The sequence below is a fragment of the Haliaeetus albicilla genome, chromosome 1, assembly GCF_947461875.1.
Source record: "Haliaeetus albicilla chromosome 1, bHalAlb1.1, whole genome shotgun sequence".
NCBI classification, from domain to species: domain Eukaryota; kingdom Metazoa; phylum Chordata; class Aves; order Accipitriformes; family Accipitridae; genus Haliaeetus; species Haliaeetus albicilla.
Window position 1 is genome coordinate 29,950,234 of NC_091483.1, and position 17,618 is coordinate 29,967,851.

Here is a 17,618-nt window from a genome sequence, read left to right on the forward strand (position 1 = left end):
TTGAAGTTGCCCAGCTAACAGGGACTTACAAGAGCTTGTACCCCATTCTTGGTGATCAAGGTACTGTACTGAACCGTACAGTCTTGACAACTGTAAGGACTTCCACGGACAAAAAGTTTCCACCAAACGACTGTACATGAAATGTGTATGTATGTACTCCGCTGGCTGTTACGGAAAAGATGCAGCTTGTCCCCTCTCCACACGCTGTTACTTTTATTCAATATTAGCTATCAAACCTTCTCTCCTTAAGTATTCATGTCAATTTGCAGAAACAGCATGAAGAGTTTCCATACTCTCTTATATGGTAGTAAAGGGAAAATACTTCAAGAGATTGTTTCAGACCTAATTACAGGATTTTGGTTTTGGCAAAAGTGTATACAATTTCTAAAAATTTCATTAGAAAGTAGATTTAAGTTGGGGGGGTTGTTTGTTTGCTTTTTTAAGTGGATAGCAACTTCTGTAACAATAAAAAATAATTTCCCAAATCCAGTCAGCACAAGTCTAATATGTCATGTTCAAGCAAAGTTACAGCTAGATAGGTGAAAAAATGGCTTTTCACAGTATTTTTATTAAATAAGTTTTGTTCTCCAGACTGATGTGCTATCTCATGTTGAAAGAACTGGTGTAGATGCTGACTAAGCTTCCCACTTGCTTAAAAATACTATGGTAGTATGAACTCAGTATGAACAGTTTTCATGCTGTGATTTCAACTTATGGGCAGCAATGCATAGCATCATAGATTACCTATATTAAAAACGTGCAGCGTTAAATGTGGTTGTATTGGTGTGAGGACAAAGAGGTATTCAAGTGGCACCTGCAGGTTTAAGGGTGATTTTTAACTGGTTGTATGCATCTACTAGTAGGGCTTGCACTAGTGCAAGCAAACCTGGATATAATTGAGAATGCTATGTCTGGTTTTGGATCACAAAAAAACCTGTTATTTCTGTTAAAAGCAGCTGCAACTTTTATTTTATAGACCAAAAATGAAGCCCCCACCCCACATCATACACACACATAGAAAAGGCAAGACCGTTGTAACCATTCAAGTGAATGATATGGTGGGCAAACCTCCAGGACAGTCATCTCCTCAATACATTACATCTCATTCAACACAGGTAATTCCACTCAAGTACTACAGTCTGTTTTGTTAAAATCGATACACACACGCATACGCACGCACACACGCTCTATATGCATCATTTCAGGTCACTTTACTGCATAATTAAAAATAATAATAAAGGTAATGAAAACATCGCAATGATACTCTTAGAGCAACAGAGGTCTGAGGCACTCAGGGCAGAGAAGACGTTTTCTGGCAAATTTGGTATTTGGTAGTACACGAGTCCAGTTCTATGAAGCACTTACCCCTTTCCCCCACCTAAATTCTGCAGTGCCAAGGGGAGCCAAGGGTCTGCAGTACCTCATATGCTTGGGTCTAATGTGGCAACAAATTTACCAGACACCTTGTAAAAGGTGTATTTTATGCCCATGATTGTATGATTTAATGTCTGCATTGGTTTAATTATTACTTGCATTACAGTGGTGTAAGACTAAGTCTGCAATGGGGTGTGAAAAATTTTTCATTACAACTCGGAACAAAAAATAAATTCCCTCAGCAGAGACACCAAGGATGATGGAAAGGAAGTAGGCATGGGAAAAGAAAGGGTAGAGAGGCTTAATCAATCCACACTCCTTAATGTTACAGTTTCCAGATCATCATGACCCATTAACAGAAAATAAATGGGTATATATACTAACATTGCCCACTCTGTACCCAGTCTGAGGAAAAAAGATCAGTTTTCATAGCTGCCCCACTAAGACTTTCCAAAAGCATGAAACTCACTTAACTGAGGGGGGGAAAAAATGACCTGTTTAAAAATTACCAGAAGAAAATGAATACAGCATTGAAGGTGTTTCATTTTCTCACACTCAGACTTGTTTTGAGATATATACTCATTTCACTGTAAGTCTTGCAAATCCAATCCCCCCCAGCTACTGTGGATGTACCTTTAAAAAATGCCCCACAGTTAACACACGCAGGGATCCCATGAATCATGGGATCTTTTTGGTTCTTGTTTCATTCCTTTACCTAGGCAAGTCTGATACATCAGCTTCACCAAGCTTTTGGAGCAGGAGACTGCCTGCAAACACTGCTTCGCTGAGAAGCAGCTTATTCCAGGGAGTTGCATATAAGACAGAATTTATTAATTTTCCCTGTAGGAAGCCCATACTATCAAATCTCCGGCAAGAGAAACAAGTCCTGTCATTAACACCGTGTGTCACCTACAGTCGCAATCACCACAGAGCCCATCAGCAGAGAGATGGGGACAGAATTAAAGGTAAGGGTAGCCTATTCTTGGCAACATGCATGTCTTTCTCCCTTCTGCCTCCTTCTCAACTGATAAACAAACAAGGCCCAGCCCATTAGAACAGTATCTGCAGAAGCAGGAGCAAGTCTTTGGAACTAGAAATGCTTAAAATCTCAGGTGCCACTCACATATCAAGAGCGACAGGGCACACTGAAGTGGTGAAAAAAACCTGGATCCCAAAATATCAAGTCCCAGTGGGAAAAGTTACCCACACTTTTCTAGCTAATACCATAGCAGTAACAGAAGCAATTGTGGGTCTAACTGGAAGAAAGGTGCTAAAGAAATAATTGACGAAAAAAGAAAAATATAGCATGAATGTTGTAGGTAGGAGGAAAGCAGGAAATTCTTTAGATTCTTCTCTGCTTTTCCAGACATTGGGTCAGGTTCTTCAAGATATTCCTCGTATCTACAATCATGGAGAACAAAGCAAGTGATGAAATCTCTCTATCCTGTACTCTTTAAAAAAATGCATAGTACAGAGACAAAAAAAAATAAAAAATATATGTATCGTTCAGATCCACCTGCTCAGTCTAGACTATCTATCACTGGGTCATGAAATGGGGACGAATGCTATCCAGCCGCCGGGTCAGGATCTCACAGCCTGTATCGGTGACCAGAAGCGTGTGTTCAAACTGGGCAGATCGCTTTCCATCTCTTGTTACCGCAGTCCAACCATCAGGCCATGTTTCATCTTGCCAACCACCTAAAAACATAAAACCAGTCAAAAAGTCATCATTTAAGTAACAGATATCAGTTCCCCAAAGAGAAATGAAAAAAATCTATCAACTATACAGAATAGAACCAGCATCCTATTCCATCACTACTTAATAGTAAACAAGAGTAACCATTTTACTCTATTGCTAAATTGCTTACCTTCACAGATCATTGGTTCTATTGTAAATACATGACCTGGCTTCATGACTCCAACTGCCTTATTTTCTGCAATAAAATAAGCACTCAAGTTAGAAAAAGTGATCCCATCTTAGTAAATGAATGAATCTTTGTCCTAGAAGAATACAGCAGGAATACGGTAAAGTTCGAAAAGCCCTTCAGAGATGATCCATTCACTTGTCCGTTTTTAATGCTATGTTAAGATTTCCCTTAGTTCTTTCCTTCTTCCCCTCCCCCAACACTGCAATATTTACTCAAGGAGCTTAAAATTAATTGCTGTCTTTCTCTCCAACAACTGGAATTCAACCCCAGTTCTATAAAAACACTGAGTGAATGTAATACAGGAATTTCTGCAGACTTCTATGATGAAAAACATCATTAAAAGAAATCAATAAAAATAAGAAGCACTTAAGATATTCAGAGAAGGCTTGAAACCATTTAGTTTGTTTCCATTGAACCATTAGCGCCAATAAATTGTCAAAATATGATAGTGGTTAAGTAATCCCGTGATTCCACTTATGAAGGACACATTGCCCCCCGTCATTACTCTGGGTAATGGGGTCATAGTAGTGTCAGGGTAATAATGCTGTATTTCTTTAGTTAACATAAAAAGGCAGAGAATTTCAAGGCATCCAGGACAATAATACCGGAACTTTTTGATGTTATATACACCAAAAATGTTTATGTGGCAGCACATGAACTGATGCACAGCACGTCTCTAGGAGCGTAGTTTGACTGAAGAAAGGCTTCAGCCCTTTTCCTCTGCCGTGTTTCACCTTGAACGGCAGTGCAGCTTAGATCTGACCCAGCCTAGCAGGCGAGAGCTGCAACAAGCTCCAGTATTGCACAGGAACCATTAGCTCCAAGCTACTTTGCTGCTGTAGACAATTTGCATCAATTCTTACATACAGATTCGCCATCCCCCACTCTAATTGTGTAGATTTATTAAATTGTCTAAATCACCTAGATGCTTTAAAAATCTGACATCAAGCTGACACAACAGCAACCAGAACATTTTTCTTTTACTTAAAGGGTCTTGCCTCTACCTCCATCATCTGCTGGTATTTCTTACTCTCACATTTAAGTTTCTGGTCTTCTGCATCTGAACAAATTTTGCCCTTTATTCCCTGTAGTTTTTAAGATTTTGCTAAATAATTTAAAGGCTTATAAAATGAGCTTTTTGCATTTAAAAATCCTTTCTTAGTAAGCCAAAAATATGCAGGAGCTTTCAATTTTTTTCCTTCAAGAGGCTTTAAGTCCCTCAGGTCTTTCCACTTTGCTTTTGCTGTGAATCTGTATTTTAAAATACCAGAACAAAACCCCAGCATATTCCTTTTTGGGAACAGACATTTTGGTTCAATTAAAAAAAAAAAAAAAATTATTAAAAAAAAAAAGTTCAAAGCTCCCAACAGCCAGGAAAGACAGAAATTTTCCTTTTCTCGGCTTGCATTTTAATTGGTATAAAATGCCCTCTATCTCCAAAGAATCCAGATTTTCTTCATTTTACATGACAAAAAGTAAATACCAGGAACTTATACCCTTCTACCCTGTGATTAATATATTTTCTCTGTTCTCTGAAAAAGTAACTTAAGAGAAATGATGACATGAAAAGTCAGGGATTGGTAGATTATAATCTATAACCATAAACTGTGTTAAAGCTTGTTAAGAGATGGGAAGATGGAGGCATCTGTCAGGTCTGAAGAAATAAATGTCCTATCAGGGGAGCTTTGCAAGTGAAGTGGATGTGAACCGTTCATCACTGCTTCTTGATACTTGTTCTATCCTTAGTTGTCCACTGGCACTTAGTCTTCTCTCCTTTGCCTCTGTGGATGCTGTTTCTTAGTCCTGCTGGCAAAAATTGGCAAGGGGATTGCCATTTCCAAAACCTAAAGCTGAGACCCTGATGGGAGAAGGGTCATTCCTCCTCTGCCATACACTACAAAGAAATTTCCAAGAACATCAGATCACAAGACTCAAATGAAGAAAAGTGAAACATAACAGGATCCAGATTCAGGCACAACACTCGTCTATACTATTCAGAAAGCCTTTTATTTACATCTGGAAATGGCAGTAAGTTTTCGCTTAGGCCTTCTAAGGATAAAAACGTTTACCCATTCATGTCAGACAAGTATGTCTAAAGGATTAGTTGGGAATTCAGGCAAAAACATTGAGCACTTACCCAGTACAGATGAGAGCTAACACTAACCATTAGTGTAGGCACAGATTGTCCCAATATATAATATATTCACCTTATTTAGGTTCATAAAGCATGCTATGGTCCAGAGTTTAGAAAACAATTATTTCACAAGTGCAAAAATGCTAACTTGATGGCTGTCAGGCAACATGCTACTTTATTGGAATATAAGCAAGAAGTAAATTGGGTGCATTCGTTGCAAACCACTTCTTGTCTACAGGACAACCCAAAGGGAATGAATACTCACTGGCATAATGTGGCACGTTAGGTGCCGTGTGGAAAAGTTTATGGATTCCATGCCCACAGTAGCTCCGAACCACTGAAAATCCATTTGCTTGAGCGTGTTTCTGAATAATGTTTCCCAGTTCTCTGTACCGAACACCAGGTTTTACTGCAAAATTAAGGAGATACAAATGGAAATTTATAGAGCTTTCTTTCAACATAACTAACCATCAAACACCATTCAGGCTATCTCTGTAGCACTCATGGCCTGTATGGCCATCTGTTCTAGTATACAATTTCTTATGATCACTTAATCCACCAAGTATATAAGTGAGTGCACTAACATGAGAGAGGGAGGAAACAGTCTCATATAAAAAAGAAAAAGAGAGAGAAAGAAGAAAACTTCTTCACAAGAACACTATTTTCTTCCTTCCATGGAAGTAAGTGCTCATATATTAAAAGGATGTTGAACTTTGAAGTTAAAGACAACAAAAGACTTTCAAAGTACTGGGTAACTTCTCATACCTAGAGTTGCAGTGCTTCTTTCAATGAATGTATGAACTGTATTTTAATATACATTTATCTCTACTACTATGTGAAAAGTGCATACAAATAAACAGGAAACTGATTATATGTGAAGGACCAAGATGGGGGGCAGACGGGGGGACAAAATGGGTATCTCTACTCTTAGACAAGATTTTTAGTGGCAATGCTACACCAAATAAGAATGTTCATATGCAGGACTAACTTTTTTGTCAATCCTTTTAGGAAGCCCTAAAAGATAAGAGTTTGAAACAGATGAAAATGGTGTGAAAAATTCACTTTAAGCACTTAGACAAGGGAGTAATAATACTGTAAAAGCAACAATGCCTCATCATTCACAACTCCCTGAATATATGCAGTTCCTTCAGGAGCCAGATGTTGTGTGGTTATGTGGAGGCATCTTGAGGAGAGGTCACATACATAGCTAAAACTTTACGTGAAGCCATTTAGTTCAATTCTCTGCTAATGTAAACCACTACAACTGAAATCAGAAAGCTGAGTTTACAGAAAATAACAACAAATTTAGATTACTGGAACGTGCATGCTTTTCCCAAAATACAAAAAAAAGACATGGTGGGGAAGAGAGGAAAAGTTAATCTGTTGGTTTTGTGCTAAGTAGTTGTGAAGTAGTACCATCTCCTTCAGGCCTGACAATACCAAGCAACTCATCTCAATGCAGCAAGGAGCCCTCTGCTTCTCTCTCTCATACAACTCTCCTAGTTAGAGCTCTGCTGGTCCAAAGCCAAGAAATTAAGATGATTTAAACAGAGGAGAGGCAACCCTTTTTACAGCCAAGACACTTGCTGCCAGAATTCCTACTAGCAGGGAATGTCTAAAACCCATTAAAACCTGTTACAGCATCTAAAAAGTTGGTAAAGAAAAGTTACACTGAGAATTTAAATCTCATTATAATGAACACAAAGATGAATTTCTGTCATAGTTTATACATCAAAGACTGAATATGAAAGATAAGAGACAGCACATATAACATTTGCTATAAAGTACAGGAGCAAAGATAAACATTATTCCCACATAAATAGTAATCCCACATAAATAGGTAATCTATATTCTTCACAGCTCAACTCCGCAGTATTTTCTTAATCACACAAAGGATACACAAGACATCGTTCATATAGATTTTTGTCTTTCCAGCTTGGTTAGCTGTCTTCAAATTATTAAACAAAGTTCATTATAATTTTTTTCCCCATTTACTTTTGATTCAATGCAAGGTTAAAGCCTTCATGTATAGCACCTTAAACTTCAGTCTTTAGAGGCCATGAAGTGAGTAAATTTTATTTGGGATTTTAAGAAGCTGCAGGGTATAAAAGATACAGACAATACAAGTATTTCCAGGGACTTGGGCGATTTTTGTTTTGTCTTCTCCGTTTGTCTAAGAGAACTAAGTATATTCCTTTGTGAATGAAGTTGAACATGACATTCTCTAGCTACCTTTCTATCTCATTGTATGTCTCAATGAAGCTGTCCTGAATTATATTTAAGCAACATAATTAAAAGTTCTGTGGGTACTGAAAGATATGGATCTGTCTTCTCTGGCACACTCCCACAGTTGAAAAATCAGGAGCTCATAATTAGATTTATGAAATAACTATCAAGTTTGGCAGGGTAAAGAGATATGTTTAAGTGTTCAAACAGTTTTACCTTATTGGTTCATTGTGCAACACCATACAAATTATAAAAGTAGGAAGCCATGATCTGCTTTTCCAAAACACACTTTGTTCTTCACGTTCTCTAAACTACTCAGATCAAGGATGCCTTATTCATCTAACTAATAGTCCGAAAAGGCCGTTTCCATATAAATATCATTATATGTGGATCAGCTCATCATCAATTACATTTTCCTTGTCAACCCACATTTCAAATAAAAGTTGCAACCACCACCCACAGAACTGTGCCATTTGAAGAATCACTGTGTTATACAATATACATCATCTGCTGGTGACACACACTAACGCTTCTGTGTTCCACAACAGAAGTCACTCCTGGGTAATAGCAAGTATGAGCACTCACGTTTGAGAACCAAAACCATAATGCTTCAGGTACTAGCCAAAGGGTTTACCTGCATCAATGGCTTGCATTAGGCACTCATAAGTTGTCTGGACAAGCCTCCTTGCACCCTCATCAACTTCTCCAACATAAAATGTCTCGTTCAGATCTCCATGGTAGCCATTACGATAAACAGTAATATCCACTGCAAAGAATACCAGACATATTGTAGTATTAGCACTGTATTTCTCACTTCTTGTCTCTTGATTCGTGAAAGGACAACAAACATGTGAAAATGCAGTATTGTAATTGTGAAGTTATAAGATTACTTTGGAAGAATTCCAGACTTGAACTCTTCCAGCAGAATCAATTCTCTCATGCTTATCCTGTAGATTCTACAGAATTAATTAATAAGATAGTGTTTCACTGGCCAACAGTTTGATTTAATTAAAAAAAAAAAAAAAAAGAAAGAGAAAAAACACCACACCAAAGCAAGACAGACACAGCAAGCTTATGATTGGTTTTCTAGGTAAATATAAAAACAGGAAAGAGAAGCTCTTTGCTTCATGGTGATTTGCCTGGTTAAGATATTTTCTTAGAATTAATTCCAGCACTAATACCGGGAAATTAAATTTAAAAAGGTATGTAATCATGTTTCAACCCATATTTTAACTTCAGTAATTTCTATGCATGTTTAGAACAGTAAGTCACACCTTTGCAAAAATTGTAATGCCAAAACCCATTGATTCCAGCCAAAAAGGTAACATCTATTGAACATTAAATATACAGCAACTTTCCAATAGTATTACTGACTAAGAAAAATACACCAAATAACTTAAAACTTTTTCTTTTTTCTTTCAAATTTAAGAATTTAAAAGTTCAGTATCAGGCAAAGAGCAAGAATGAGAAGGGCATGCTTAAAGAACCAAGGTTATTGGAACATATAATAAGAGTTTAGAATTTTGTTGCAGTAAAACTCATTTGCTTTGTGTTTAAAGTCGGCTGTAAACTAAAAATGATACAACTCATTCTTGAAAAATAGCTTAACTCATTCCAAAAAAAGATATGCTTTTTTGGATTAGGAGCATCCATACAAGATGCTTGTTGAAAATAGTCTTTTTACAAAACATGGGAACAGGCCTACCAGTTTAGACATAGCTGTCATCTATTCTAGTATCCTGTCTCTCATGGCAGACGCGTAAAAAATTAAAACCTGCCATCATATAGTCATTATATATAGTAAATACATGCAAAATATTCTAGATTTGCATATCAAGTTGACTTCCTGGGGTAGAATCAGTACTTTTGTGTTTAACAGACTTTGTCAGCAGTCTGGTAGGTCTAATAGCTGGAGAGTACCAAAACTGCTAGAATAGTTATTGAACTGATGTTCATGAAGAAATCCACAAACAGACCTCCTCACAGGTAAAGAGCCATGAAGGAAATTGTACTAAGCAATAATACTTTAGGAATATGGTATATGAGCCACTTAGAGAGACCACTACAACGTTGATAGGAAAACATGGGGAAAAAACCCATTGGTGTCAACAGTAAATCTGTACTGCTGGCAGACATTTAAGAATGAAATTAACACCGCACAAAAACAATACTGCCTGTTGTGGATGCATGCATGTGCAGGGTTATACTATAGTCACTGCATGATTCCAGGGGACTACTGGAACATTTTGACCAGTGTACATATCTAGTAACATAACAACAGGACTGTATAGAAACCAGCACCCTGGTACCTTACCCAGATAAGTTCCTTGTGAACTGTGTATCAGAGCTCCTTAGCACAGTGTCCAGACTACTTGCTACGAAGAGGCTATCTCTACAGGCCATGTGATTACAAGACTTTCTCTTGACGCTGCCAGATTTGGCCAGAACATCTCACTTCGCAAAATGATCAGCTTTGTTCAAGAATCTGCTCCCAGGGAACACTATGGTAACAAAACGTTATGATGACCTGCTCGGAGCAGGGGGTTGGACTAGACATCACCTGCCAGTACCTTCTGGATGATGTTTTCCTGTCATTCTAAAACCCTGTTTCGGACTCTGACATGGCCACCTTTTGCTTCCAGCAGGCTAAAAAGTTTAAATAAAGAGAAAGATGGGCACTTTCCTCTATTGTTCACTGGGCACATTCCCTCCAAAGTACTTTTTCTATCTCCTCCTTTGTACCCTGTTTTGTTCCTTCTTTTAAAGAGGCTTTTGAGCCACTACCTTACCAAAAGGAAGCCTACAAGACTTGGAAGCCTTTTGAGCCCATGGGGAATGTTCAATGCATGTTCAATCCACAAACTGTGGACCATTTTGTAACAAGACCTACTCAGCCTCAAAAGAGTAAACTAGTTCTTCCTCATCAAATCAAAGCAGAAGGCTCAAAGCTTGGGCAGGTGCAGTCAGGGCAGGGATGCGAACAAAGGTATGACTAAACCCTCTTATAAAAGGTGTTTTCTAGTGCTGAGGTACTTGGCATGCAAATAATGAAGAGGTAAGGCACCATGTAGATGAAGCCAACCTAGTAAGCTCAACTGGGCTTCTTAGTTTGGACTCCAGCAATGCCAGAAAAGCTGGAAACGGTAGAGTTGTGCAAAGGCATCATCTTTGAAATTAAGATAAAGGAGCTTTGGCCAAATGGTTACATGTACGCTACAGCTCAGAGCTATCAGACAGACCAAACCTGACCTAGAACGGGGCAGCAATCATGAGGCTTGTTCTCAAAAGGCTGGTACCCACAGCACTGAGCTGTAGACTTAGTAGCTGTTACTGCATGTTAATGTATATCAAATATCTGACAATCTAAAAGGATTCCAACCTGCTTCTAGAGGTAGGCCAAACCTTAGGATATGCTGGGAATTTATTTACAGATACGAGAAAAGGAAACCAATGCAATAGACAAAGGTGCAAATGTTTGTACAAAACGTATGTCATTAATTTTTACTGCCAAACCAAGAAGAAATGAATGAGCAAACAAAAAATGGTCAAGTAATTTATAAAAGTATCCCTCATCACCCAAGAAGGCATAAGCACCTCGAGTACCATGAACAAGAAGCAGCTGGTACTGTTAGGCTGCGAGATGCTCAAAAAAGGGGTATGTTTTTTAATATGTACCTATACAATGCCTCACCATTAGAATCCTTTACAGTCATCATAATCATCATGTCCATAGCAAAATCTTAAGGATCTGTAGCCATTTAATTAAGAATTCACACAGAAGTAATCCAGTTGAATAATTCAATATACATTTTATTCACTGTTTATACAGTCTGCAACAACTGGAAACTAGCCCACAAGTGGAATACTCAGGCACTATACTAATGCATAGACCAAGCTCTTAAAGTGAACCAAACTTTAAAATTATTTTATTAAATAAACTCATGACTTCAAGTATGTAAATAGCACAGGTTAATTGGTAAATGAGAACAAAAGCCTCTCTTAAGAAGCTATTCCAATCACGTTGCCTGCTAGTGAAACCTCACATTACTGCATGGTTTAACTGGATAGAAGGTAGAAATATTGAAGGTTAATTTTCATAGCACTTACCATTAACAATATCTCCCTCCTGCAATGGCCTCCTGTCAGGAATTCCATGACAGATCACTTCATTCACTGATGTACAACACGACTTAGGGAAATTATAATAATTCAGAGGGGAAGGATAGCAGTTCCTTGCAATACAAGCCTATTTCAGAAAATACAATTTACACTTTACATTAGTAAGTTTTGCACAAAGAAAAACGTATGTGCAACAGCTTTACAGTAAGAATGATAGGTTGAAAAGCAGTAGCTCTTGAAAATAAGATTCTTCAAGCATTTTTTGGCATTACGGTATTTTGTTATGCTTTGGGTTTCTTACCAGGAAGAAAGTAAAGCTACTTTAATTTTGTTTCTACTCATTTTTATGTTCAAGTACCAATGCTGAAATATTCAGGTTTAAAACAATGCATGACAATATTTATTTAGTTAAAAACCCAGCCATTTTCAATGACTTTTTTTAAGCACCTGGTCTAAGACTTTAGGTATTTTTGCAAAACACACAAGCTAGACAAAATAACATTTAGCACCACTCTTTCACCCCTAGCTTTAAAATCTTAAGCTGCTTCCTTTGCGCCCTAATAACGTTTTGGGGATTTTTGCAAAACTGACACATACATTTTATATATACTTACATATACATATATATACACACTATGTGACATACTGGGCAATTGTGGAAAAATAATACTGTGTTAACTTTTTTTATTTTAAGAAATAATGCTGTTTTAAATCTGCAAAGTACCAATTAGGGATATCGGTCACCATCAACAACCTGCCATGCAAAAGTTTCCAAAAACTGCTGAGGAGGGATAACACCATTTTAACTACTAGCTGTTCATATTAGACATTATACATAAGGAAATAATTTAGTGTTTAATGCAGTTCAACAAAAACCTCCGGCCTAATCAAACCAGAGTAAGTTCCTTACAATCTTCGTTCATCAGTTGCAAATGCAGATTAAAAAAACAGCAACCAGAAAGCTTTCTAACGAACTTAACTATACCAAACCCAAAACTGTTGCCTTCCCCACAGTGCACACAAGTATCCTCAATTATTAGTTTACTTGTCTTATAGAGAAGGCAGCAAAGAAAAATAAAAATTACACAATTCAAGTATCTAGGAACAGTTAAGCCAGGAAAATACTTGAACATGTATTTCAAATACTTCGCTGGATTGTGGCTTTAGTTTGCCTGACTGCATCAAACATCTTGTTTCAATTCTCTCTCAGGCTCCTCAGTTCTGATTCCCAATCATAAATAATTAAACTTTGTCCTCTGTACATCTTAACCAACAACACAGAGCACAAAAAGTCCATGGCCTACATACGAAGTTCTTTATATAATGGTATCTGTGGAGCAAAAAGGGTTTAGAAAAAAGGAAATTATATGATCTTAACTGAGAAAACAGGTGAAGAAACTTAGAAAGGCCCAGGAGTTTCTAACTCATTTTGAATCTACCATTGTGCTGTAACATATTTCTAACATCTGCACTACCCACTAGCTTCAAACTGGGAAACAGTTCAAAATAAAGAAAAGGAATTCATGCAACAACAAAGAAAACCACACAACAATCATTCAAAAATAAAGAGATAGAAGAAAGCACTTATGAACACCAGAAGAACAATAAAATAACCTTACTAAATGGACAGCATGATCAATTTCTTCAGTAGTTACACCTGCTTTCACCATCATGGCAGCAACATCCAATACTTCTCTAGCAAGCTGCAAATGAAACAAAAGTACTGATTTAAAATAAGATTAGGACTACTTCCTAGAAGATTAGCAACCCATTTTCTATAGCAACACCGAGACTGCTAGGAAAGCTGGGTGTACTTGGGCTCTAGAAAGACTTCAATATGTCCACAGGTTATATTACTAAGCCACCTCTGTGACATTTGAAAATACCCCAATTAAGATTTGGACCACAATTTCCTTGAATATCATAAACTTAAATCAGACTACTTAAATACATTTCAAAGTTTGACTTTATGCACAAGGAAGTGATTACAGTTGAACAGCTCTTTTCCAAAAATTGTTAGGGATGAGGCTCTGTTTTGCTTTTGCTTTTTAGTTTTTTATTTAGTACTAACTCTAGGAGAGGAAAAAGTTCTGTTCTCATTTATGCAGTATAAAATACATTCTTAAGAGTAACAATGTTTCAGCCACAGGTTATCTCACTAGTAACAACAAAGCCAGAAAACAGATAAAAGTCCTCTTTCTGCTTGCAAAATACTGTGAATTGGGAGTCACAAGAAGAGAAAAAGCAAGAAAATATCAAATTTCCTAAACTATTTTTCAGTTGTCAAAAGTGGTTTGAAAGTTTGTACTCTCAAATGTGCTGTCACAAACTGGTAAAATCACTATAGATTTTTAAAGAATCAAGGCACTTTGTAACAAAAACCAAATGCCCTTACCCTACACACTACTCGCATCCCGTCTATATCCTCAGATGAGAGTATTTTTATTTGAGAGGTTCCTTTTAAAGCCTGTTCTGATTCAGACATTCCTGAAAAGAAAAAAGGGGGAGGAGAAAAAAAAGAAAAAAACCATGTTATACAGAGGAGCAATTGCTACACATGTTCAATCAAGGAACTTACTTAGCTTACCAATGGCAATAAAAGTATGTACTTTCTCACCAGAGACCAAAGTAACCAATCACCAAGTCATAGCATTATCGTCATTATCCAGATTAATTTGAATTCATAAGCCTTCCACAAAATCGTAATGCCCACATGTGCTCAGGATGCCCATTCACTTACTGCATAAAACCATCATGTCCAGTTAGTCAAAACACAACCTTAAAAATCAGATTTACAGGGAAATTATTTTATTCATAGAAAAGTCTTTTTTTTCTTTTTTTTAGCTGCTTTTGAGGTAATAAATAGTAATAAATAATATTCTAAAAGAGCCATAAAGGATTATATAAGTTTGTGAATATCTCTAGTTATACTACTGCAATAATCAGCTGATGAAAACATCCTACCAAATCCTGTGGAAGCTCAGTTTTATAGTTGAATGACCCCCTAAAAGACAGTATTTGTGTTGTTTAAATATTTACATTCTGTAAAGAATAACTAAGGAATGGCTGAAGATTTAAAAAATCTTTTCTTCCCTGAACACCTTTAAAAGATAACGTATTGCAAACTTTGGACTTCCAAAAAATACTTGCAACCATTATTTCTGAAAAATCAGTATGTTAATGTGGGGGAAGAAGAGGTAGAGTGAGAAGAACAGATAAAAGAAGAGGTTCCCTTCTCCAGTATCTCTTTCATGCTTTAAAGGCTTTTTCAATTAAAAGAAAAATAGAAAGCAAACATAACACTCCATAATTGTGATTTGTTTCAAATTACCTAGTGGGTGATCAGCATAATCCGGTCTCTGAATATAACTTGGCACAGGTCTTGTTGGCGTCTAAATAAATCATAGTCAAAGCTGGTTAGGTTACAAGAGTACTTACTATAGTCACAGAAACAGACACTCAAGCAGCAAAATTAAATACAGTGAAATACAGCTAATTCCACTTCAAAAAAGTTGTGAAGTATGCAAACACTCCAAAACAGTTCCAGTTTTAATTTCTCAAAGATTCTCCTGTTACTCTTTATTGTTTTCATATTATACAACCTCTAATAGCCAATTTCACAGCTTTGTAAAAATGAAACTTTTATGTGTCAAGTAAATGAAATTGGTTTTATAATGTATTATCCCTGTTACATTGTAGTGCTTATTCTGCTACTTTCCAGACTGCAAATGCACTGGTTCCAAATACAACCGTCCTCTCTCTGGTTATTAGTGTCTATTAGCAAGATTCTTATTTCTAATCATCACCCTAGTCATTAGCACTTTTTATTATAGTTTCATTTGCATCAATCCTACAGCAGTCAGAAGACAAAAAAGCAAATGTTCAGCAATAACACTACTAAATTACTTGGCCAGTGACATATCCAAAACACCCTTTCTCCAATGACACTAACAAACACACATGGGCTCAGGCTCTGCTAATCTGTTCTCCGATGAGCCTGTAACAGATGGAGAAGACTATAGAGAGGATGCCACAGGGGCAGCATTTCTAGCACAGGCCAATTAAAAAAGACACATGTAAATAAAGTGCCATTATTCCTGTAAAAACTTCGGCTTATTCCATGTACAAACTTGTACCAATTTCAAAATACAGCTATACTGAGGTCGTCTTCTAAACCCACCTTTCACAGCTGAAGATGTTATTGACCTCAGTTACTCTTCACCATTCCAATGCTGGAGATTACTGTAACCGCTGTTCCTTCAGCAGAGCCGTTCACCAGCTTACTCACCAGGTTATTTCAAAGCATTTACATAAAATAATATAAAACCATTTATTTAAATTCTAAATTAATTTACCTGAGTTTTCCTGAAACAGACTGCTCCACTGTTGATGAGAACAGTAAACAGCTAGAAGAAGACATCATCTGAACTAGCAGCAGCTTTTTGCAGAATAAATGTCAAAATGTACAGCCAAAAGGTATGAGCTTAAGCCTGTTACTGATGCATGTTACCTCACAGGCACTTCCTTAATTTTAAATAGATCAAGTTAAATCAAAATGAACCACAATAAGGACACAGTCATACATGTCCTTGCCATCAGGTTCCGACTGTTGCAGAAGCTTTCCTCTCTCAGCTAAAACGTGGGAGGTAATCAGGTCAGGACTGGGCCATTAGTTGCTACAGAATGTAGCAGCGCTGGAGTACAGAGTGGCTTTTGCTTACCAGTGGATAGTGTGGCCTGAGTTTACCAGTATATCGATAACCAGACCAGGGATTTGTGTTAACGTCACCCTCCAGATTCCAAGAGGAAACTTCACGCTTAGCTTTTTCATCTTCTGAAAGAGACAAAAAGAAAAAAGAAAAAAAAATTGCAGCAGCAAAATCAGTCCTACTAAGAATAAGAACTGTGGGGTCCAGAAAGTGACTTAGAGGTACATAAGTCTAGATTTGACTCTTTCTGGCATTTTAGATACTGGTATATGAAAGTGTAAGTAGCAGTTATCATGTATTGCCCTTAGCAGTTATCATGTTGTATTGCCCTTAAGTTTTTCCACATTCAAAATTCACATCCTGCCAACTCTGTCTTTATTCTACATCAAACTGGGGAATGTCAGGACAGCAGTACTGAATGCACAAATGAAGTGTAGTAATCATTTAAGTTGCTCTTCATTTGTAGTTCTGAAACATAGTTCTGTGCTTGTTTTAATTCTTGTGAAAAAGCATATTTCTACAGAAACACTCATTATCCCTTCAATTAACACTCTTGCACTGTAGATGAATATTCATTTTCTGTGATTTCTCTTAGCATTCAGTGACAGAAATGACCTGGGGTGGGAAGGAGGGTATCCAACTGTTAGTTTCAATATATGGAGCCTGCTACCCCTCCAGATGTGATGGAGAGAGTACAGGTGCTGCCGCTTCTGCATTTCAGGATGGGTAGTGCATGCACCTTACAGGATGGTCCCAATCTGCTGGAAGTTCCCAGCTCTCTCAACCTTGTGAAATATGTGTCTGATGAGGTCCAGTGACTGACTCCATTCACAAATAACACAGTCCTAACAGGGGAGATTGAAGGCATTTACATAAAGGAATGAAGCAAGTAGATTGTGAGCATTACCAAAAGGAAAAATATTTACTCAGAAAGAGGAGGTAAGGGTTAAGAAAGAGCACAGTAGCATTAATCTTTAACTCACAACCTCATAAGTTTGTTTTCTCTTTTTATATCTCACAAGAACGAAGAGATGGCAAAAGGTCTGCCATAGCAAGCCCTAATGTGAGCTCCTCGGAACCTCTGTGGCTGACATCTGAGCCATCTGCTCACATGACATTCAGTTTAGG

General features: G+C 37.3%; 1 protein-coding gene across 1 annotated transcript in view; it reads right to left on the reverse strand.

Annotated features, from left to right (window-relative positions):
- Window positions 1–1,032: 1,032 nt before the first annotated feature.
- METAP1 (methionyl aminopeptidase 1) overlaps window positions 1,033–17,618 on the reverse strand; it is a 28,528-nt gene continuing 11,942 nt past the window's right edge. Inside the window, exons 3-12 of the mRNA XM_069784131.1 lie at window positions 16,503–16,615; window positions 15,113–15,173; window positions 14,177–14,268; window positions 13,401–13,484; window positions 11,770–11,908; window positions 8,297–8,428; window positions 5,702–5,845; window positions 3,243–3,308; window positions 2,891–3,072; window positions 1,033–2,775 (exon numbers count right to left, since the gene is read on the reverse strand). Coding sequence (XP_069640232.1) covers window positions 2,912–3,072; window positions 3,243–3,308; window positions 5,702–5,845; window positions 8,297–8,428; window positions 11,770–11,908; window positions 13,401–13,484; window positions 14,177–14,268; window positions 15,113–15,173; window positions 16,503–16,615 — 992 coding nt within the window. The 3' untranslated portion in view covers window positions 1,033–2,775; window positions 2,891–2,911. The remainder of the gene's footprint in view (window positions 2,776–2,890; window positions 3,073–3,242; window positions 3,309–5,701; window positions 5,846–8,296; window positions 8,429–11,769; window positions 11,909–13,400; window positions 13,485–14,176; window positions 14,269–15,112; window positions 15,174–16,502; window positions 16,616–17,618) is intronic.